This window comes from Mesoplodon mirus, assembly GCF_964341445.2.
Source record: "Mesoplodon mirus genome assembly, chromosome: 15".
NCBI classification, from domain to species: Eukaryota; Metazoa; Chordata; class Mammalia; order Artiodactyla; family Ziphiidae; genus Mesoplodon; species Mesoplodon mirus.
The window spans coordinates 62,547,165-62,571,419 of record NC_138991.1 but is presented as its reverse complement, the minus strand read 5'-3'; the positions used below and the strand labels follow the sequence as shown (position 1 = coordinate 62,571,419).

The window sequence follows — 24,255 nt, the reverse complement described above, 5'->3', positions numbered from 1 at the left end:
CCATTCCTAGGGGGCATTTTGGAAACACATTTGTTTGGGGAGCCAGGAATGTTAGATGCCCTGCAAAGCACAATAGAGAAATGTCCCATGTAACTTTGAAATATCCTGCTAACCTAAACCCACTGTAATTTTATTTTATTTATTTTATTTTTTTAAGCATTCTGCTGTATTTTATTTTATTTTATTATTATTTTTTTAATTAATTTATTTATTTTGGGCTGTGTTGGGTCTTCGTTGCTGTGCGAGGGCTTTCTCTAGTCGTGGCAAGCGGGGGCCACTCTTCATCACGGCGCGCCGGCCTCTCACTGTCGCGGCCTCTCGTTGCGGAGCACGGCTCCAGACGCGCAGGCTTAGTAGTTGTGGCTCACGGGCCCAGTTGCTCTGCGGCATGTGGGATCCTCCCAGACCAGGGCTCGAACCCGTGTCCCCTGCATTAGCAGGCGGATTCTCAACCACTGCGCCACCAGGGAAGCCCCACTGTAATTTTTTTTTTTTTTTTTTTTGCGGTATGCGGGCCTCTCACTGTTGTGGCCTCTCCCGTTGCGGAGCACAGGCTCCGGATGCGCAGGCCCAGCGGCCATGGCTCACGGGCCCAGCCGCTCCGCGGCATATGGGATCCTCCCAGACCGGGGCACGAACCCGTATCCCCTGCATCGGCAGGCGGACTCTCAACCACTGCGCCACCAGGGAGGCCCCCCACTGTAATTTTAAATAAATGATTCTTTAATATGTGCTAACATAAAACATAAGCAGTTACACAAAAAGTCCAACATTTAGGAGAAGTCTGTTACAGAAACAGAAGCTTAATGGCTTTGAGACATTCCCCTGAAATTTCTGAATAAATTACTCATTTATTTCTGAATAAATGACTCAGTGCTAGCAGATAGCACTCTGCTATCCAAGGTATCATCGTATTTCCAACTATATATTTAGTTGAAAAGGTTAAAAGCCACAAAACCAGTTGCAAATGTGCAACAGGTAATTTCAGACTCATTTTAACAGCTAAGAACCAAACGTGATTTAATTCGTAGAACACATGGAAGGTAGGGGTCTTACTGGATTTCATTAACAAAGGATGTTTTAAATATAGCACCTATCATTGCCATCCTCTATATTTTAATTTTTAAATTCTTTGTAGCACAGCAGTAGGAACACATCCTGTCCCCAGGGGTCTTCACAAAGCTCCTGTTTCTTTTCCCCACACCATCTGTGAGAGGGCTTTTTTTTTTTTTTTTTTTTAAGATTTTGTTGTTGTTGCTGTGGACCATTTTTAAAGTCTTTATTGAATTTGTTACAATATTGCTTCTGTTTTACGTTGGTCTTTTTGGCTGCGAGGCATGTGGGATCTTAGCTCCCCGACCAGGGATCGAACCCGCACCCGCTGCATTGGAAGGCAAAGTCTTTACCACTGGACCGCCAGGGAAGTCCCTGTGAGAGGGCTCTGAAGGCCATCTGAGTACCAGGGATGGAATCTACTCTTCAATATGTGGAAGGATTTCAAGATAAATGATATATTTCCAGTGATTCGTCATTGCCCTAACGTTTCCTGTTATAACATGGAGAACTGTTATGACACGATATTTACGACTAAGGCCAGGTCACTCGCAAGACCATCATACTTCTTCATTTCCTCCACTTGGACAATCTGTAACCTGTCTCGGCACACTGGCCCTACTACAAAAGGTTAGAACCAGCTTCCTCTTTTCATTTTTGTGTCACCTATACCTCTATTACTTCATTTTCTTGATAGTCTTGTATGAAACGGCCTCTGGTCCTACTTTCTTAAATTCAAACTTCTTCATCATAAGTACAGTCGACCCTTTGCGTCCACAGGTTGTGCATCTGCGGATTCAACCAACCTCAGACTGAAAATACTAGGGAAAAACAAAATCCCAGAAAGTTCAAAAAAAGCAAAACTTAAACTTGCCACATGCTGACAACTATTTACATAGCACTTACATTGTATTAGGTATTATAAGTAATCTAGAGATGATTTAAAGTATACAGGAGGGCATGCATAGATTATATGAAAATATTCATATTATGCCATTTATAGAAGGAACTTGAGCATTCTTGAATTTTGGTATCCAAGGGGTGGTCTGGGAACCAATCCCCTCCAGATACCGAGGGACAACTCTGAGTTCAAGCATGTGACTACTGCATGATGTCTGCTGGGGGTGGTCACCCCAGGATGGCTGCAGGCAAATATTCAATACATATTATGTTATTAAAGTTATTTTCTTTTTCTTTCGTTTGTATATTACTCTTTGGGCATTTCATCAAGTTGTTGACTTTATGTGTGCTGAAAGCTATTTCATGTTGTGACAGGAAGTGTCTGTTTGGGTGGAGTGCATTAGTGCTGATGAGAAAGTGCAAGTGACAGACACAACTCAACAGCAAAATCCAACAATCTGATTAAGAAATGGACAGAGGATCTAAATAGACATTTTTCCAAAGTAGACAGAGATAGCCAATGGGTACATGAAAAGCTGCTCAACATCCCTAATCATCAGGGAAATGCAAACCAAAACCACAGTAAAACATCACCTCACACCCGTTAGAACAGGTATTATAAAAAAGACAAGATATAGCAAGTGCTGTTGAAGATGTGAAGAGAACCCTCGTGCACTACTGGTGAGAATGTAAATTGGTACAGCCACTATGGAGAACAGTATGTAGGCTCCCCCCAAATTAAAAACAGAACTATCATATGACCTAGCAGTTCCACTTTTAGGAATATATCTGAAGGAAACAAAAACAGTAACTTGAAAAGACATCTGCACCCCCATGCTCATTACAGTACTATTTACAATAGTCAAGAGGGGAAGCAACTTAAGTGTCCATCAATGGATGAATGGATAAAGAAGATGTGGTATATATACAATGGAGTGTTACTCAGCCATAAAAAAGAAGGAAAATCCTGCCATTTGTGACAACATAGACAGACCTTAAAGGCATTATGTTAAGTGAAATGAGTCAGACAGAGAAAGACAAATACCATATGATCTCAGTTATATGTAGAATCTTAAGACAAACAAAAACCGCCACGAACTCATAGATACAGAGAACAGACTGGTGGTTGCCAGAGGCAGGGGTGGGAGGTGAGTGAAATGGGTGAAGGTGGTCAAAAGGTACAAATTTCCAGTTATAAAATAAATAAGTCTTGGGGAAGTAATGCACAGCATGGGGACCACAGTTAATAATACTGTACTGTATATTTGAAAGTTGCTGAGAGAGTAACTTTTTTTTTTTTTTGGTCATGCAGCATGGCTTGTGGGATCTTAGTTCCCTGACCAGGGATTGAACCCGCACCCTTGGCAGTGAAAGCTCAGAGTCCTAACCACTGGACCGGCAGGGAATTCCCCCAAGAGTAACTCTTAAAAGTTCTCATCACGAGAAAAGAAAAATTGTGTGGTGATAGATGTTAACTAGACTTACTGTGGTGATCATTTCACAATATACACAAATATTAAATCATTACATACTGCACCTGAAACTAATACGTTCTATGTCAATTATATTTCAATTAAAACAAAAAGAGAAGGAGAAGAAGAAAGGTGGTCCTGCTGTGGAGGGCATGGTGCACGTACCTGTCCGGGCAGAGGGAGACGTACAGCAGCAGCAGGGGCCCGGCCCCGACGACTGTGGCCAAGGAGGACCTCATCCAGGAGCTGAGCTGGCAGAAGTTACAGTAGTGCACCACGGTGATCAGGACAGCCGAACCCGTGAACACGGTGGACTGCAATGAGGGGCAGGCTCGGTGAGGACCCCAGCCCCCCTCCTTGCCACACAGGCTCACCTGCCTTCCCTCCACCTGGGCACCCCAAGAGCAAACGACACGCTCACTTACCTGTCCTCCTGTTTAACAAAATATCTGGTGGTTTCAGGGACAGATCATAAATCATTAGATTAATTACCAGAGCTTTTGGTTACAAGTCTCACTGGCACTAAAATCTCTCCTGACGTGTGCAAGTTGCACACATCACGTTGAAGGAGAGGAAAGGTAGACTGCCCTGGTTGAGAACTTCCACCATGTAACCAGTTACCTCCCAAAGCCTGTCCTCCAGGCACCCTGCTGTGTGTCAGTGGAAATGTGATTTGGTTTTAAGTATCAAATGCAGCCAGCCTGCCCAGTACTTCATGCTATACTCGCTGGCACCAAAAATATAATCTTCCACAGCAGGATGAATTCACTCTTTATGGGGTTTAACTTGGATGCTCCTTCCCTGATCAACAGCAGCTGATCCAGGTGCCAGTCAATTGTTTGTGCCAGTTCTGCAGACTAACATTATCTTTATTTTTTTAACTTTTTAAAAAAATATAAAATATAGTTGATGTACAATAGAACATTACCTTGTATCATCTGGAAACATGGGTCAGATGCTTCTTTGTAAAACGTGTAAGAAAATAACTGATTTGGGGGACTTCCCTGGTGGCACAGTGGTTAAGAATCCGCCTGTCAATGCAGGGGACACGGGTTCGAGCACTGGTCCAGGAAGATCCCACATGCCACAGAGCAACAAAGCCCATGTGCCACAACTACTGAGCCTGAGCTCTACAGCCCGCAAGCCACAATACAGAGCACGTGTGCCACAACTATTGAAGCGTGAGTGCCTAGAGCCCATGTTCAACAAGAGAACCAGAGAAGCCACTGAGCAGAAACAAGAAGAACTACAATCACGCAGCCTGTGGAAGGAAAACCATGTTCACAGAAAGACAGACAAAATGAAAAGGCAGAGGACTATATAACAGATGAAGGAACAAGATAAAACCTCAAAAAGCAATTAAATGAAGTGGAGATAGGCAACTTTCCAGAAAAAGAATTCAGAATAATGATAGTGAGGATGATCCGGGACCTCGGAAAAAGAATGGAGGCAAAGATCGAGAAGATGCAAGAAATGTTTAACAAAGACCTAGAAGAATTAAAGAACAAAGAAAGAGATGAACAATACAATAACTGAAATGAAAAAATACACTAGAAGGGCTTCCCTGGTGGCACAGTGGTTGAGAGTCCGCCTGCCGATGCAGGGGACACGGGTTCGTGCCCTGGTCTGGGAAGATCCCACATGCCGCGGAGCGGCTGGGCCCGTGAGCCATGGCCACTGAGCCTGTGCGTCCAGAGCCTGCGCTCTGCAAAAGGAGAGGCCACAGCAGTGAGAGGCCCGCGTACCACAAAAAAAAAACAAAAACAAAAACAAAAAAACACTAGAAGGAATCAATAGCAGAATAACTGAGGCAGAAGAATGGATAAGTGACCTGGAAGACAGAATGGCAGAATTCACTGTTGCGGAACAAAATAAAGAAAAAAGAATGAAAAGAAATGAAGACAGCCTAAGAGATCTCATTAAACACACCAACATTCACATTATAGGGGTCCCAGAAGGAGAAGAGAGAGAGAAAGGACCTGAGAAAATATTTGAAGAGATTATAGTTGAAAACTTCCCTAACATGGGAAAGGAAATAGCCAACCAAGTCCAGGAAGCGCAGAGTTCCAGGCAGGAAAAACTCAAGGAGAAACACGCCGAGACACATAGTAAGCAAATTGACAAAAATTAAAGACAAAGAAAAATTATTAAAATCAACAAGGGAAAAACGACAAATAACATACAAGGGAACTCCATTAGGTTAACAGCTGATTTCTCAGCAGAAACTCTACAAGCCAGAAGGGAGTGGCATGATATACTTAAAGTGATGAAAGGGAAGAAGCTATAACCAAGATTACTCTACCCAACAAGGATCTCATTCAGATTCGATGGAGAAATCAAAAGCTTTACAGACAAGCAAAAGCTACGAGAATTCAGCACCACCAAACCAGCTCTACAACAAATGCTAAAGGAACTTCTCTAAAGGGGAAACACAAGAGAAGAAAAGGACCTACAAAAACAAACCCAAAACAATTAAGAAAATAGTAATAGGAACATACACATCGATAATTACCTTAAATCTGAATATGGATTAAATGTTCCAACCAAAAGACACAGGCTCGCTGAATGGATACAAAAACAAGATGCGTATATATGCTGTCTACAAGAGACCCACTTCAGGCCTAGGGACACATACAGACTGAAAGTGAGGGGATGGAAAAAGATATTCCATGCAAATGGAAATCAAAAGAAAGCTGGAGCAGCAATACTCATATCAGATAAAATAGACTTTAAAATAAAGAATGTTACAAGAGACAAGGAAGGACACTACATAATGATCAAGGGATCAATCCAAGAAGAAGATGTAACAATTGTAAATATTTATGCACCCAACATAGGAGCACCTCAATACATAAGGCAAATGCTAACAGCTACAAAAGAGGAAATCAACAGTGACACAATAATAGTGGGGTACTTTAACACCTCACTTACACCAATGGACAGATCATCCAGACAGAAAATTAATAAGGAAACACAAGCTTTAAAAGACACAATAGACCAGATAGATTTAATTGATATTTATAGGACATTCCATCCCAAAACAGCAGATTACACTTTCTTCTCAAGTGCACACGGAACATTCTCCAGGATAGATCACATCTTGGGTCACAAATCAAGCCTCGGTAAATTTAAGAAAATTGAAATCATATCAAGCATCTTTTCCGACCACAACGCTATGAGATTAGAAATAAATTACAGGGAAAAAAATGTTAAAAAACACAAACACATGGAGACTAAACAATACGTTACTAAATAACCAAGAGACCTCTGAAGAAATCAAAGAGGAAATCAAAAAATACCTAGAGACAAATAACAACGAAAACACGATGATCCAAAACCTACGGAATGCAACAAAAGCAATTCTAAGAGGGAACTTTATAGCAATACAGTCGTACCTCAAGAAAGAAGAAAAATCTCAAATAAACAATCTAATCTTACACCTAAAGGAACTATAGAAAGAAGAACAAACAAAACCCAAAGTTAGTAGAAGGAAAGAAATCATAAAGATCAGAGCTGAAATAAATGAAACAGAAACAAAGAAAACAGTAGCAAAGATCAATAAAACTAAAAGCTGGTTCTTTGAGAAGATAAACAAAATTGATAAACCTTTAGCCAGACTCATCAGGAAAAAGAGGGAGAGGACTCAAATCAATAAAATTAGAAATGAAGAAGGAGAAGTTACAACAGACATTGCAGAAATACAAAGCATCATAAGAGACTACTACAAGTAACTCTACGCCAATAAAATGGACAACCTGGAAGAAATGGACAAATTCTTATAAAGGTATAACCTTCCAAGACTGAACCAGGAAGAAACAGAAAATATGAACAGACCAATCACAAGTGATGAAATTGAAACTGTGATTAAAAATCTTCCAACAAACAGAAGTCCAGGACCAGATGGCTTCACAGGTGAATTCTATCAAACATTTAGAGAAGAGCTAACACCCATCCTTCTCAAACTCTTCCAAAAAATTGCAGAGGAAGGAACACTCCCAAACTCATTCCATGAGGCCACCATCACCCGGATACCAAAACCAGACAAAGATACTACAATAAAAGAAAATCATAGACCATTATCACTGATGAATATAGATGCAAAAATCCTCAACAAAATACTAGCAAACAGAATCCAACAATACATTAAAAGGATCATACACCATGATCAAGTGGGACTTATCCCAGGGATGCAAGGATTCTTCAACATATGCATATCAACCAATGTGATACACCATATTAACAAACTGAAGAAGAAGAACTATGTGGTGACCTCAACAGATACAGAAAAAGCTTTTGACAAAATTCAACACCAATTCATGATAAAAACTCTCCAGAAAGTTGGCACAGAGGGAACCTACCTCAACATAATAAAGGCCATATATGACAAACCCACAGCAAACATCATTCTCAATGGTGCAAAACTGAAAGCATTTCCTCTAAGATCAGGAACAAGACAAGGGTGTCCACTCTCGCCACTATTATTCAACATAGTTTTGGAAATCCTAGCCTCAGCAATCAGAGAAGAAAAAGAAATAAAAGGAATACAAATCGGAAAAGAAGTAAAACTGTCACTGTTTGCAGATGACATGATACTATACATAGAGAATCCTAAAGATGCCACCAGAAAACTACTAGAGCTAATCAATGAATTTGGTAAAGTTGCAGGATACAAAATTAATGCACAGAAATCTCTTGCATTCCTATACACTAACAACAAAAGATCAGAAAGAGAAATTAAGGAAACAATCCCATTCACCACTGCAACAAAAAGAATAAAATACCTAGAAATAAACCTACCTAAGGAGGTAAAAGACCTGTAGTCAGAAAACTATAAGACACTGATGAAAGAAATCAAAGATGACACAAACAGATGGAGAGATATACCATGTTCTTGGATTGGAAGAATCAATATTGTGAAAATGACTATACTACCCAAGGCAATCTACAGATTCAGCGCAATCCCTATCAAATTACCAATGGCATTTTTTACAGAACTAGAACAAAAAAAATCTTAAAGTTTGTATGGAGACACAAAAGACCCCGAATAGCCAAAGTAATCTTGAGGGAAAAAACGGAGCTGGAGGAATCAGGCTTCCTGACTTCAGACTATACTACAAAGCTATGGTAATCAAGACAGTATGGTACTGGCACAAAAACAGAAATATCTAGATCAGTGGAACAGGATAGAAAGCCCAGAAATAAATCCACATACCTATGGTCAACTAATCCATGACAAAGGAGGCAAGGATATACAATAGAGAAAACACAGTCTCTTCAATAAGTGGTGCTGGGAAAACTGGACAGCTACTTGTAAAAGAATGAAATTAGAACACTCCCTAACACCATAAACAAAAATAAACTCAAAATGGATTAAAGACCTAAATGTAAGGCCAGACACTATAAAACTCTTAGAGGAAAACAAAGGAAGAACACTCTTTGACATAAATCACAGCAAGATCTTTTCTGACCCACCTCCTAGAGTAATGGAAATAAAAATAAACAAATGGGACCCAATGAAACTTAAAAGCTTTTGCACAGCAAAGGAAACTATAAACAAGATGAAAAGACAACCCTCAGAATGAGAGAAAATATTTGCAAACAATCAATGGACAAAGGATTAATCTCCAAAATATATAAACAGCTCATGCAGCTCAATATTAAAAAAAAAAAACACCCAATCAAAAAATGAAGACCTAATAGAAGACCTAAATAGACATTTCTCCAAAGGAGACATACAGATGGCCAAGAGGCACACGAAAAGCTGCTCAAGGGCTTCCCTGGTGGTGCAGTGGTTGAGAATCCGCCTGCCGATGCAGGGGATATGGGTTCGTGCCCTGGTCTGGGAAGATCCCACATGCCGCGGAGTGGCTAGGCCCGTGAGCCATGGCCGCTGAGCCTGCGCGTCCAGAGCCTGTGCTCCGCAATGGGAGAGGCCACGACAGTGAGAGCCCTGTGTACCGCAAAAAAAAAAAAAAAAAAAAAATGCTGCTCAACATCACTAATTATTAGAGAAATGCAAATCAAAACTACAGTGAGGTATCACCTCACACCAGTTAGAATGGGCATCATCAGAAAATCTACAAACAACAAATGCTGGAGAGGGTGTGGAGTAAAGGGAACTCTCTTGCACTGTTGGTGGGAATGCAAACTGATACAGCTACTATGGAGGACAGTATGGAGGTTCCTTAAAAAACTAAAAATAGAATTACCATATGACCCAGCAATCCCACTACTGGCCATACACCAAGAGAAAACCATAATTCAAAAAGACACGTGCAGGGCTTCCCTGGTGGCGCAGTGGTTGAGTCCGCCTGCCGATGCAGGGGACACGGGTTCGTGCCCCGGTCCGGGAAGATCCCACATGCCACGGAGCGGCTGGGCCCGAGAGCCATGGCCGCTGAGCCTGCACGTCCGGAGCCTGTGCTCTGCAACGGGAGAGGCCACAGCAGTGAGAGGCCCGCGTACCGCAAAAAAAAAAAAAAAAAAGACACGTGCACCCCAATATTCATTGCAGCACTGTTTACAATAGCCAGGTCATGGAAGCAACCTAGATGCCCACTGACAGACGAATGTATAAAGAAGATGTGGTACTTATAGACAGTGGAATATTAGCCATAAAAAGGAACGAAACTGGGTCATTCACAGAGATGTGGATGGACCTAGAGACTGTCATACAGAGTGAAGTAAGTCAGAAAGAGAAAAACAAATATCGTATATCAACACATATATGTGGAATCTGGAAAAATGGTACAGATGAACCAGTTTGCACAGCATAAATAGAGACAGAGATGTAGAGAACAAATGTATGGACACCAAGGGGGGAAAGCGGTGGTGGGGGTGGTGGTGGGATCAATTGGGAGATTGGGATTGACATGTATACACTAATATGTATAAAATAGATAACTAATAAGAACTTGCTGTATAAAAAAATAAAATTCGAAAAAAAAGAGAAGCCACCACATTGAGAAGCCCGCGCACTGCAACGAAGAGTAGCGCCTGCTCTCTACAACTAGAGAAAGCCCGCGTGTAGCAACAAAGAACCAACACAGCCAAAAATAAATACATAAATTAAATTAAAAAAAAAACAAAAACGATTTGGGACTTGACGACACGAAGAGGGGTTGAAGAGGACACAGGTCCACCAGGGAATCTCCCCAGGGCAGCCTCCGGGTTGACCTCCCTGCCCGCTCCTCTGTCCCAGGCAAGTCTTTTAAAAAGACAAGTTCAAGGACAAAGAGTTTGCGCCTCTTTAAGGGCCTATATTTAAATTGCTGTCCCAAGCCATCAAGCTTATATTTTAAAAAAGTGATCAGGGAGTTCAGAAGAGCACCGACACAAAATCACCAAGACTTTACTTACGTGTATGTTTGTCTCAAATTCGGAGGTGACATGTGAATAGACCGCGAGAGCGGGGAGGGACACCAGGATGGCCCCGATGAAATGGCGCGGGAGCCAGCCGGCTATCCACTCCAGCAGGCGCTTGGTACAAGCCATCACATCCTCCAGGAAGAACACCATCCTGGGAGCGGGGGGAGAAAGGAGAAACAGGGTATCTGTGGGTGGGGGACCCACAGCCAGGGCCACTCCCAACCCTGGCCTATGCTGTGGCCGCTGGTGTGGGCGGCGGGCAGAACCCCCGCCTCCTTTATTTTTGATCAATGGCAAGTAAACTGGACTCACTCAGCTCACCATACTGTATTTTAAGGTTACTTGCTGCATTCGGATAAGACGTGCTTGTAAAAGACAAGCATAGGCCTCTGTGAGTCTAAATGGAGCATGTAAGAACCAGGCAGGCAAATACTAACAGGTCCTGAAAAAGGTCACCTGTCACCTGTTCCTGCCTGCTTCTAGGGAGGTCTCAAGTGGGTGGTTCAGGAGGTGTTCTGAATTTTGTGCGGCTTGTTTGGTGCCTCAATGGTTGCAGGTGCTACTGGCACCAACAGGCAGGAGCTGGGGATGCGTGATGTCCCGTGATGTACAGCGAGGCTCTGCCCTGAGCCCCACATGACTGCTACACACCCCCTGGACAGAGAAAACCTGCTGACGATGACTTCAGCCTAGAGCCTAATTGCATTTTGTTTACAAACAGAAAGTGGTTTCTGCATGGCAGTAACATACACCGAATTTTCCAGGAATGCAGCTACTGGGTAAACCAAACAAGATTTCCCGTAGTTTTATTTGGGACACCACCAAGAGACGTCAGCATCTCAGAAACCACATCACAGGCTCCTGGGGCTCATACCACCACACCCGCACACCCATAACAGTCCGCACTGGGAGCTGTCATATTATCAGTGCACAAGGGCAAACAGCTGACGACTTTGGCGTGGCTGCCCAGGTGGCGATGCCCTGGCATATTCGAGGTGAAGCGCCACACGTATATTATTTTAAATGGCTTTCTTGCCATTTCTCCTTCACATTGGAGTGATGGCATTTCATTGAATGCTTCTGAAATTGTGTGTATAGGTGGGCTATACTTTAGGGTAGGGATGTGGCATCATAAAACGTTTTTCATGGAGAATGGGGAGCTGAGTGCATGGGGCCGAGAACTGCTGCTCTGCAGGAAGAATCCCTGGGTAACAGCAGTGGGAGGTGGAGGAGAGGGCACTGGGGGTCCACCTCAGGAGGGAGACCCACGCACACAGTCCCCTCTAAAGACACCTCGGTGAGGGTGCAGGTGGGGCAGGCCCACTTCCCTTGCCTTCAAAGGCACAAAGCCTGTCAAGGGCCTCTCGCATCCACCCAGGCATCCACACCTTCAGTTACCAGTGTAGGTCCTTATCGACCTAGGGTCCCATATCCACCCTCAGCGGGGCCAGAGGAAATCCCCCAGGCCCCACCCTCTCCTGGGCACCGACATCACACCAGAGGCTCGGGCAGGAGCAAAGTGGCCCTGCAGAGACGTGGGTGCGCTGGGCACAGCCAGGCCTGGCGTCCTCATGGCCCACAGTCCTCTGCAGTCCTTAACCTGGCTTAGCCCAGATTTTTTCAAATTGGGTCCGAAGAACAGGGAACAATCATGTAAAGGGTTCTTTAGAAAAGGTATGGAGAAAACGCTTGCCTCAGAGGGATCAAGAGCCTTAACCAGTTGTGAGCCCCGCTTCGGACAGAAACTCAGGGCAGGGAGGGGAGTGACTGGAAGTGGGTACTGGCTTTCCTTTGGGGTGACAGAAATGTTCTAAAATCATATGGTGGTGATGTTTGCACAATTCTGTAAGTTTATTAAAAATCTGTGAATTGTACACTTACGAGTGAACTTATTGTTTGTGAGTTATATCACAATAAAGCTTGTTTTAAGAAGAAAAAAAAGACCAGGGGCCAGAGGATGCCTTGTTTTGGTCCCTTCGGGTGTCCCCAGGCCCAGGGCAGGCCCACAGAGGGCGCAGTTCTTTGGAAGCGGGTCCCAGGCAGCTTGTGGAGACATGTAGGGAGGCAGGCCCAGGGGAGGGCTGTGCTGGGGAGGAGTCACCTGCTGTGGGCAATGCAGCTCCATGCTGGTGGCGAATCTGGGGAGATGGCGAGGATGCCCTTAAAGTTCCCTCCACTGGGAGGAGGGGGAGGGAAGGGAAGAGCCCCTGGCAGCCAGAGAAAGCCCTTGGCAAAGGGCTGAACGGGCCTCATGGGGAGTTTGGGGGAAAGGGGGGAGCGTGGAAGGGAGGGGGCAGGTGTCCAGCTCATCCATTTCCAAAGGAGGGATCTTGCGTTTGGGAGTCTCAGGGCCAGACCCGAAGCTGTGGTTTCCTGTCCTGGGATGTTGGGAAGGAGTAGAAACTCAAGGTCAGGGCCCTTTACCCCATTTCTCTCTGATCCCCAGTGTGAGGCTGTCCTGCTGAGAGGACAGGGCTGGAGGAAGGGGGTGGGCCTGGTGCAAGGACCCAGCGTGAGTGGAGGCCCTGTTTGTATCAGTAGCATTGTGAGCCTCCTGAGTGGGGTGGGGCCTGAAACTGAAGAGAGGCTGGGCTAGTCCTGAGGGCCCAGCCTCCCAGAGGGACTCTGCTGTCTCTTCGGACACTCTGTCCATTTTTAAATGGGTTGACTGCCTTTTTATTACTGAGCTAACATTCTAGATATTAGACCCTTGTCACGGATATGACTTGCAAATACTCTCTTCCATCCTGTAGGTTCTCTTTCACTTTGGGGTGAAAAGTGATGATGGTGTTCTTTGAAACATGAAAGTTTTAAATTTTGATGAAGTCCAGCTTAACTATTTTTTCTTTGGTTGCTTGTGCTTTTCATGTCGTATCTAAGAAAGCGTTGCCTGATCCGAGCTCATGAAGACTTGGGCCTGTGCTTTCCTCTAGGGGTTTATGGTTTCACCCTTACATTCAGGAGAAGCACCTGCTGATGTGCTGGCAGCCCCCTACCAGCTGTACCCCGTACACCTACCTCTTTTCTTTCTCTGCCCTGCTTTCTTATTCCCTATCTTCCCACTTTCTCTAAGTATCTGATTTGGGAGATCAGCAGACTAGTTGGTGGCATTAGGGCTGCAGAGGACAATGACCCACTGGTAAGGTGAGTGCCTGCCCACCTGTGCTGGGGGCCCGTGTTGGTGAGGGAGGAGCCAGTGAAGCAGGCTGGGGGAGGGAAGAAAAGAGGACCGTCCCCGAAATGGGTTATGGAGACAGGTGGCTGTTCCACCAGCAGAGGGAGCTAAAGGCTAACAGCTGGGCAGCGCTGCAGGTGGGCCTTTACCTGACGGAGACCACAAGGGACAGGAGCTCCAGAAGCAGGGCTGCTCCGAAGACCACCAGGGCAGCCGGCGGGGGTGGCGTGGAGGAGGCCCCATACTTCAGGAAGCAGGTGATGGAGAGAATCAGAAACACTGTTGTCGACAGAAACACATCCAGGAGGGAGCTGAAGGTGGCACTGGCAAAAGTCTTCACGGGAGAATTCTTTATAACCTGTTTGGGGGGGAGTGTGAACAGATGCTGCTGGATGTATCCTCCTGGAGAAGTATAATCCAGGCGGAAAAAACAGCAGATGCTTGCTGAGCACTTGCCTCCTGCGGACCAGGTACAGGGTGAGTAGTGCTTCAGGCAGGCCGTCTCCTACCCCACCTAACAGTGAAGAAACTGAGGCACAGAGAAGTGAAGAAACTTGTCCAAGGTCACACAGCAACTGATTACAAACCAATTAAGTTCTCACAGGCATGTGACGCCCTGAGCCTGAAAGGCGAGCTATCGACAGGCAAAGTCAGTGACTCTGCGTCTGTAGAGACAGTAACAGGAAAGCCACATGCTAGAAGCTTCCACTGAACGCTGGGTCCCAGGCTCAGGGTGTGTGAAAGCTGGCTTCATACAGAAGTAGGAGGTCAATAGCAACAGTGACAGCAAGAGCCTGCTCTGGGCCTGGATGCTGTGCAGGGCTCGAGGGCAGGCATGAAACAACCCTCTTGGGGGCTCATGGCCTAATGGTGGGACAGACAGGAGTCTGAGATGGGTGGTGTCGTCAGTGTATCAAAGCGACATGCACATCATGTCAGGAAATCACGGGAAGGAGGGAAAAAATGACGACAATGCCAAAGAGTCTGAGAGAGACTGGTTCCAGGCACCATGTGGACCCTTTGGGGGCAAGACCTCAATCGATGCTCACACAGCCCTCAAGGAGGAAATGCTCCCAATCTCAGGGCACAGGCTGGGAGGCTGAGGTGAGGTGGCCACTCGAGGTCACACAGCCAAGGAGGAGCCCGGCCAGGGGCTGTGGCATCTTGATCACGTCACCTACTGTCCCTGTGCCTCCATTTCCTTAACTGGAAAGAGGGATAAAATGGGACCCTGCACCTTATGGGTGCTGGGATGCTTAGATGGGAAATCACAAAGTGCGGCGGGGGCCTAATGTGGGGGCAGCTTGGAACCTCCCACCGTTCCTGCATCGGTCCCGTCCTCGCCAGCTGGCCCTGTGGTTCAGGGATAGCGTCCCACCTGCGCCCCAGGCCTCCGGGTTCATTTACTCCCGTTACCTACAACTCAGCCACGTGACCTTTATACAACACAGTCTGATGGTGCCAACTCCTGTTCTGGATCCTTCAATGGCTCCCCTGGCCTTTAGCATAACGTCCACAGTGTGGGAAGCTGTCATCAGGCCCCTGCCCACCTGCCACTTCCACCCCGTCTGCCAGACAGAAGCGCCCACAGCTCCCTGGATGCACCCAGGCTCTGTCTTATCTCCAAGGTTAGGTTTGCAGGTGCTGGCCCCTCTCTGGAACGTTCCTTAATTCAGTTAATTGCTAGTTCTCCCACTAACATGGGCTCCTTCTGGGCCCTCGACCTGGGGTTGGTGTGCTCTGCGGCCATTATGGGGACCCTGGGTCTGGATTCTCATTTCTGCCAGGTTACTGCTTCCCTGTGAGTGTCTGTCCACACTACACCCCAGCCCCAGGAGCAGGACCCGGCGGTGCAGACGCTCAGTGAGCATTTGGTGACCTGTGCCCTCTGCTGGGGAGGCTCTGTACTCAGCACCGGGAGTGGGTGGGAGCTCCTGGCCCTGAATCAGGCAGGTGCCCAATCCTAGCGATGGGATCTTGGCCACTCGGCCTTTCCTGGCCTCGGCTTTCTTTTGGTGAAATGGGGATAATCATAAGCTTCCTTGAAGGGTTGCTGTGAGGATTAAGGTTGCTGTTTTGCCTTAAAGGCACCAACCAACCAACTCCCAAGTCCAGGAGAGGAGCCTCGCCTGGGGTACTAACGGTATTCACCACCCAGGAGGCTGATGAAACTCAACCCCACAGGCATGGACTGCCCTGTCTGGTTCACCAGGACTCTCGGGGTTGGTCAGGGCCTGGATGTAACAGACACTGAGGGATGATCTGCTGGATGAACGAATGGAGTCGAATGAGAAATCCTTCTGGCTCTGGGGTTGGGAGGGTATGCATTTTTGACCTTGGAACACTAAGCTGGGTTAGATTTGGGAAAGATGCAGGGAGCTGGCTTCTTGGAACTCAAACCAGGCTCTACGTTCTTGTATTTATTCATCGTTTCCACCAAGCCCTACTGAGCACTTGTGGGTGTGGGGACTGGATGCCACGTGGAGTGGAGATGAGAGACAGGGTCCTGCCTCCCAGAGTGGAGAGTCCAGGGGGAGGCATACGATTTATCAGTCCCACAAGAAGAGATTACAAACTGGGATGTAGCTGCAGAGAAACAGTATAATGGGGGGAAAAATCCAGTCTGGGGTCAGGGAAAGCTTCTTAGAGGAAGTGATGTTTGGGCTGAGAGTTACAGGACAACAGGAGTTAAGGCAGGGGAGGGGCAGCAGAGGAGGGCTCAGCACCAAAGCAGGTGGGAGAGCTGAGCGAGGTGAAAGCCCTCTCAGCTCTTGTCCCATTTCAGTAGGAAGAAAGCTGACAGGGAACAGGGGGAGAAATCCTGCTTGAGAACAGAGAATAGGTGGGGCTGGAGCTCCCCCCTCCCCCCCTCCCCCCGTACTAGGCCTCCAGGGGCTGGAGCACGGCCAAGGGTGCCTGGGGATGCACCAGCTGCAGAGCAGAGGGACTGGGAGATGACAAGCCTGGGTTGTTGTAGACAGATTTGAGGTTTCTCCCTTGTGGAGATAAATTCACATACAGGTGAAATTTAGGGCTTACAGACTGTGGGAAATCAATATGAGCCGTCAATTTCCTGTCACTCAAGAAAACAAAAATGGCCTCCAAAGCACAAGACTAATCGTGAACTGTGCAGTGAAAATGACGCATGTCTTTGGTAAAATTATAAGGAGCCACGCACCTCTTCTTGATAGCTGGTCCTGTAGGCTTGTTCTAGCTCCTGATCCAGGAAGTTCAAGCTGAACTGATTAATGGGTGGCTTAAAAAAATAATCTTTCATCAGGCTAGAAGAGACGATAAATGCAATCAATCAATGCGCAGCACAATCGTTACATTTATTTTATCAGAAGATCACAGTTACCTACTGAAACGCCATTTGTAAAGCGTGTCATAAAAGCTGTACCTAAAAGTCACCATACAATAGACATTGCTCAACTGCCCCTTTTAGAACATGTCTCTGGCAAGTCCTTCATGCTTCTAAACATAATCCCATTTTAGATTTCACCTCCACAAAAGAATGCCCCTTCACCATGTGTGTGTTATACAAATCATCAGAACCGTGCTTTTGAAAACATCTTCCTAACGTCCAGAATTAGAATAGAAGGAGGCAGAAGCTTTTTTGTTCTATAAAATGCTCCCTTCCAAAGGACCAGCAGATCCCTGTACTGGGCATATGTATGTTGATTTGGAGGCTTCCTTGCAAACATAATTCAGGACCGGATGTCCTGTCACTCAGAGTACTGACAGTAATTACCCCTGTCACCGCTAACAGGTTATCACAAAACTGTGTTTATAGTTAGTGGAATTTTGGTGCTACTGTCACATATGCAGATTGCATGTGAAACCTGAAAAATGATAATGCTCAGTGATGTTAATAGCAGAGAAATCAAGTCTGCTTTACGTGACTCTTTCATTCTTTTACGGACTGCTAGCCAACAGTCATATATCCTTTTTATCCTGCAGAAAATTACTATAAATTTAAGGGAATGTTAGCATAATTTCAGAAGGCAAATGCAGCTGTGGGATGTCTCTCTCCTGCACATAATAACTACTAGAATTAAATCAGATGAAATATGCAAAGAGCCTATCATGTGCCTGACACACAGTAGGGTTCACTGTAGTTCCTCCTTTCCCTGAAGCAGAGTGGGCTCTCTTTTTGTGCTAAGTGTGCACTACCTTACTGGGCTCTCAGACTTAGAAAAGAGAAAATTCTATCCCCTAATGTTGACCCCCTATCCTCTCCTCCACTTGGCAAGTATGGACAGAGGGAAAAACAACAAAGCAGCTATAAGAAGGAAATGTAATGGCTTCATTTTTGCAGTCAAGTGGCAGGATCCACACTGTAAAATATACTGCTCATTTGAGATTAATATTGGGAGGTTCCACTTCTGGGAATGGAAAATTAGCTCCTGTTAGATTAATCGTCTCTCAGATAAGAACTACAAACCCTAAACAAAATATAAAAACAACTCTTGGAAGGCACTGGCAATTGACCAAAGCAGTAAGAAAATGGAGGAGAGCCACACTTGGAACAGGCTGAATTTCTTGTGGGTTTTTTTTTTTTCTTTTTTGCCTGAAGAGAGTCATTAGCACCACGGGTAAGATGGCTAAAACTCAGAAAAACTACAGTTTTACTGACCTGGAAAACCAGAAAATAGAGTTTAGCATGCCCATCAATGGAAAATGAGGTCGGACATTCCAGAGAGAGAGGACCAGAGAAGGGGGAGCCCCAAATTCTGCATATAGGCTCTGCTCGAATCTCTGGCTGACCCCTGAGATACACATGTGCATGGCAGACTACAAGCCTAATTAAGGCTGAAGGAATAGTGGCTGCCCACCTCAGGGGAGACAGAGTTTGGTGTTTGAGTTCAGATGAGTTAACTGTCTACTAAAACAAACAAAAAGTTGATATTCTTCAAAGGAATGTAACAGAATCCAGATTTTCTAACCATTGTACATAATGTACACAATGCAATCCAAAATTACTAGACAAACAAGGAAACAGGAAACTATGATCCATCCTCAACAAAAAAGCAATCAATAGAGACCAACCTGAGATTACCAAGAGGTTGGACTTGGAGGTTGGGGTTTATAATGTATATGGATGTAATACATGTGAAAACTGTAACATAAGGAATGAGAAGAGAGTAATGTACCTATACAGTTGTAAGATTTCTACATTTAAAGTGAAATGATACAGGGACTTCCCTGGTGGCACAGTGGTTAAGAAACCGCCTGCCAATTCAGGAGACATGGGTTCGAGCCCTGGTCTGGGAAGATCCCACATGCCGTGTAGCAACTAAGCCCCTGCGCCACAACTACTGAGCCTGCACTCTAGAGCCCACGAGCCACAACTACTGAGCCCTTGAGCCACAACTACTGAAGCCCACATGCCTAGAACCCATGCTCCACAACAAGAGAAGCCACCTCAATGAGAAGCCCGCACACCACAATGAAGAGTAGCCCCCGCTTACCGCAACTAGAGAAAGCCTGCATACGGCAACAAAGACCCAACGCAGCCAAAAATAAACAAATAAATAAATTTATAAAAAGAATAAAAGTGAAATGATGCAATATTAACTATAAGAAGACTATAAAAATATAAGACTGCCTAGAGCAACCATTAAAAGAAAAATAATGCAAAGAGGTATGGCTAAAAAGCAAATAAATATATTAAAATATAATAAAAAAGGCAAATATTATCAGAATGATTTAAGGAGCAGACCCAAAAGAGATGTATTTCAAATATAAAGACCCAGGTTAGAATTTTTTAAAATGGAAAATGATGTAGCATGCAAACAGTAAGAATAAGAAGGCTTGGGCTTCCCTGGTGGCGCAGTGGTTGAGAGTCCGCCTGCCGATGCAGGGGACAGGGGTTTGTGCCCCAGTCCGGGAGGATCCCACATGCTGCGGAGCGGCTGGGCCCGTGAACCATGGCCGCTGAGCCTGTGCTCCACAGCGGGAGAGGCCACAACAATGAGAGGCCCGCGTACCACAAAAAAAAAAAAAAAAAAAAAAAGAATAAGAAGGCTAGAGTGACTATGTTAATATCCGATAAAGCAGTCTTCAAGACAGAGTATTACTGGACACAAAGAGAGACACTTCAAAATGATAAAAGGATTATTTACCAGGAATATATAACACTCGTAAATGTGTATGTACCTAAAGAAGAGCTTCAAAATACCTGAAACAAAAATTGTCAGGACTACAGAGAGACACAGACAATTCCACAACCACAGCTGGAGATTTTAACATCCCTATCTCAATAAGTGATAGAACAAGAGACCAAAAAAGTCAGTAAAGAGACAGATGATCTGAACATTACTGCCAACCACGTGGGCCTAATTGAGGTTTATGGATCACAACATCCTGAGAATGCAAAGTATGCATTCTTTTCAAACGCTCATGGTATGTTTACCAAAACAGACCACATGTGAGACCACAGAACAAGTTTCAATAAATGTAAAAGGAATGAAGTCACATAGTGTATGCCTTTGACTACAATGACATTAAATCAAACATTAATAACTAACATATGTAAATACCGTTTTTCACTAAAAGGAGCCAGGGCTCTTTGGAGAAACGGCTGATTCCTGAGCTGGGGCAGGGAAGATATAAAATGAGCCTGTTGTGCTGGAAAGTAAGAAATCACTCAAAACAAATGAAGGAGCCGTGTCGAAAGGACACAGGAGCCAGCCTGAAGGGGGGCTCCCAAAGGCCAGATTCGGGACCACTAGAGCATCAAACTCTAATTAGGACACTGATAAATGATGTCCTGTTAAGTAAAACAGGACTCCATGAGGGTTTATATGGATTTATAAATCTGTAGATGGATAGATTAAGTCATAAGTGGGGAGGAGCTCTTCTTTACTGCAGAATGCCAAGCCCCAAATGATAAAAGCACAGTCAGCGCTGAAGCAGGAAAACTGCCATTCTGACCAACATAGTGAAGACTGTTTCAAACAAGAACCATCAATGGAGATTAAGTCTAGGGAAGTATGGTGAGGAATGGGATCTTTACATGTTCTGAAAGCATCTTCCCACAGATGGCCGACTAGTCACAGGGAGAAAATGAGTACAGACTGGAGAAGTTGGCAACACTCGCCCAGCTGATCAACATCACTACTCCTGATGAAGGTCAAAGGGGGCACCATGGGGCTCTGGATCTAGTGCCTGAGAAGACACGTCACCTCCATGGGATCTGGACACACAAGCAGCCTGGACAGAATCATGAGGAGATGTCACACAAATCCAACTTCAGGAATATTTTATAAAAGAGCCAGACCTGCATGTTTCAAAAATGTCAATGTCAAAAAAAAAAAAAAATGTCAATGTCATGGAAGATCAAGAATGGCTGAGGAACTGCCCCAGATTTAAAGACTGAAGAGGCCTGACAACTGCAAGGTGCAGCATGTGATTCTCTACCGTGCTATGGGGGACACATGGGACCACCCAACAAAACCGGAATAGGAACCACAGACTTGGTAAAACACCTCATCAGTGCTACATTTCCTGAATTAGGTAGCTATGATCACGTGCAAAAACACACCTGTTTTCAGGAAATACAGTTTTAAGGGGTAGAAAGCACGATATATCTAACTTACTGTCAAATGGTTCAGAAAAAAATAAACAAGTTTCACAGGGAGAGAGAGGAGAATAAAACAAGCTGAGTAAAATGTTAAAAGTTGGTAAATCGGGCAAAGGGTGTAAAGGGAATCTTTTGTATTATTCATACCACTTTTCTGTAAGTTTCAAATTATTTCAAAATACACTGACAATGGAAGGCAAATGCATGGGGGGTGAGGTGACTCAGAAAAGGGGGAGCTTCTACCTGAAAATCTTCGCTTTGAGGCAGGTGGCAGCATCTTACCTGTCTTCCTTGATAACATCAACAAAATGGGCATCCGTTTTCTCCCGGATGTTCTTGAACCTCAGCGGAAGGAGGGCTGACTGGTCCAAGCTCACACCTGCCCACCTTCCCTTCTCTTGTAAGATCTCGCACAGGGAGGTCTGACTGTTGGTGAGCTTCTCCTCCGGGGGAGGGCTCAGCAGTCCGTTTTGCGTTTTGGAATTGGGTCCTCCAGAAGCCTGTGTCAGAACAAGGGGGTGGGGGCAGACACAGAGGCTGAAGCGTGGGATGCAGCAGCACTATCCCCCATAACGCGGCCATACCAGAGCCCCCTGGACTGCACCCCGCACGCCACAACCTGCACCTTTGGATCTCTGCTCTAACCCGAGCGCTCTGCCTTTCCGCCGGTCTGCTTTTCCCCATTCCCCCTGGCTCCTCCAAACACACCTCCAGGCGCCCAAGACAGTGGTGTCATGGGAAGAGCCGGTAAGGAGGTCAGGGGGAAGGCTGAGGCAGGAGTTGGGGAGGCTCCCAGAGTTTCCTGACCACAGAACCAGCATTCCAGAAGCCAGGAGGACTCGAAGGAAGTGCAGGGGCGGATCCAGGGAAAGGAAACTCAGATCTGTAAGGGCTGCGGCTTAAGAAGGGGGGTGACTGATTTGCATTTCTCTAATAATCAGTCACCGCAAGCAACCTAAATGTCCATTGACAGACGAATGGATAAAAAAGGTGTGGTACATATATACAATGGAATATTACTCAGCCATAAAAAGGAATGAAATTGGGTCATTTGTAGAGATATGGATGGACCTAGAGTCTGTCATACAGAGTGAAGTAAGTCAGAAAGAGAAAAACAAATATCGTATATTAATGCATATATGTGGAATCTAGAAAAATGGTACAGAGGAACGTAGTTCCAGGGCAAAAATAGAGACACAGACATAGAGAACAGACATGTGGACACAGTGGGGGAAGGGGAGGGTGGGATGCTTTGGGTTTTTAGGATTGACATATACACACTACCATGTGTAAAACAGATAGCTAGTGGGAACCTCCTGTATAGCACAGGGAGCTCAGCTTGGTGCTCTGTGATGACCTAGATGGGTGGGATGGGACGATGGGAGGCAGGCTCAAGAGGGAGGGGATATATGTATACGTACAGTTGATTCACTTCGTTGTCCAGCAGAAACCAACACAACATTGTAAAACAATTGTACTCCAATTAAAAAAAAAGAAGGGGTGACTGGACACAAACGACATGGAATGACCCAGCATTGTGCAGGTCCGTGGGCCAACGACCCGAGGATGAGGGTGACAGATTTGCGCCTCCCTGGAGAGTCGCCTGATTCAGAAGCTTGCTTGGAGGCTCCTGGGTCTGGTCTCCAGGCGAGACTTCTTTGCACTGCCCTTGCTGCTGGCCTAACCCAAGCCCTCCTCACACCCCACCTCTCACCCTAAGGGTTCCCCTCTTCTCCTTCCACATCCACATCCCACCAGCCGTTGAGTCCAGCTTCCAGCCCCGCAGGTCTCACTGCCCGTCAGGGTGTCCCATGCAGGTCAGCATCCATCCTGCTCTTTATCGGTCTGTTCAAAACCCAGAGGACTCGAAGGTATGCAGTGGTGTCATCCAAGAGGAGTTGCCCTTGGAACTGAGAAGCTGACCAGACAGGATGTCCCCTCAGGTGGGTGCACCAGGAGAGGCACTGACAGGGATCACAGCCCAGAGCGGGTTACCTTGGTGCTCTTCTTGGGCTCCTCCTGACAGCCATTCTGGACTGTTCCACCTTCGGTGCCAGCTTCCAATTTGGGAGCAAACATGATTCTGCACGACGGGCAGGTCTACGAGAAAAACACAGGCCGTAGGAGCTCACTCAGGCAACACGACCTCACTACGTGATTCAAACAAGTCAGCTGCTGTTGCAATTTGCTGTCACACAGAATGGCGCAACCAAATGGAAGGCTTACCAAATCACTCAGGATGAGTTAAAAACGAACTGGCTGGGGCTTCCCTGGTGGTGCAGTGATTAAGAATCCACCTGCCAACGCAGGGGACACAGGTTCGAGCCCTGGTCCATGAAGATCCCACATGTTGCGGAGCAACTAAGCCTGTGCACCACAGCTACTGAGCCTGCGAGCCACAACTACTGAAGCCCACGTGTCTAGAGCCCATGCTCTGCCACAAAGAGAAGTCACGGCAATGAGAAGCCCGCACACTGCAATGAAGAGTAGCACCCACTCACCACACTTAGAGAAAGCCCGTGCACAGCAACAGAGACCCAATGCAGCCAAAAAAAGAACTGGCAGCGTGATAATGGAAAATAAACAACACAAAGACCTGTACGTGAATGTGCCCTAACAGCATCTACTTTTTAGTAGAAACAACTCAGATGTCCATCAGCAGATGAATGGATCAACAAAATGAGGTGTATCTACAGAATGAA

At 45.7% G+C, this 24,255-nt stretch overlaps 1 protein-coding gene across 2 annotated transcripts in view; it reads right to left on the bottom strand.

Annotated features, from left to right (window-relative positions):
- ADCY9 (adenylate cyclase 9) overlaps positions 1-24,255 on the bottom strand; it is a 132,565-nt gene that overhangs the window by 11,899 nt on the left and 96,411 nt on the right. Inside the window, exons 4-9 of one of the 2 annotated variants that reach the window (XM_082643823.1) lie at positions 23,549-23,653; positions 21,836-22,053; positions 17,147-17,249; positions 14,118-14,326; positions 10,785-10,944; positions 3,591-3,739 (exon numbers count right to left, since the gene is read on the bottom strand). In XM_082643823.1, the coding sequence (XP_082499949.1) occupies positions 3,591-3,739; positions 10,785-10,944; positions 14,118-14,326; positions 17,147-17,249; positions 21,836-22,053; positions 23,549-23,653 (944 nt within the window). The remainder of the gene's footprint in view (positions 1-3,590; positions 3,740-10,784; positions 10,945-14,117; positions 14,327-17,146; positions 17,250-21,835; positions 22,054-23,548; positions 23,654-24,255) is intronic. The other variant, XM_082643824.1, reaches the window with a different exon arrangement.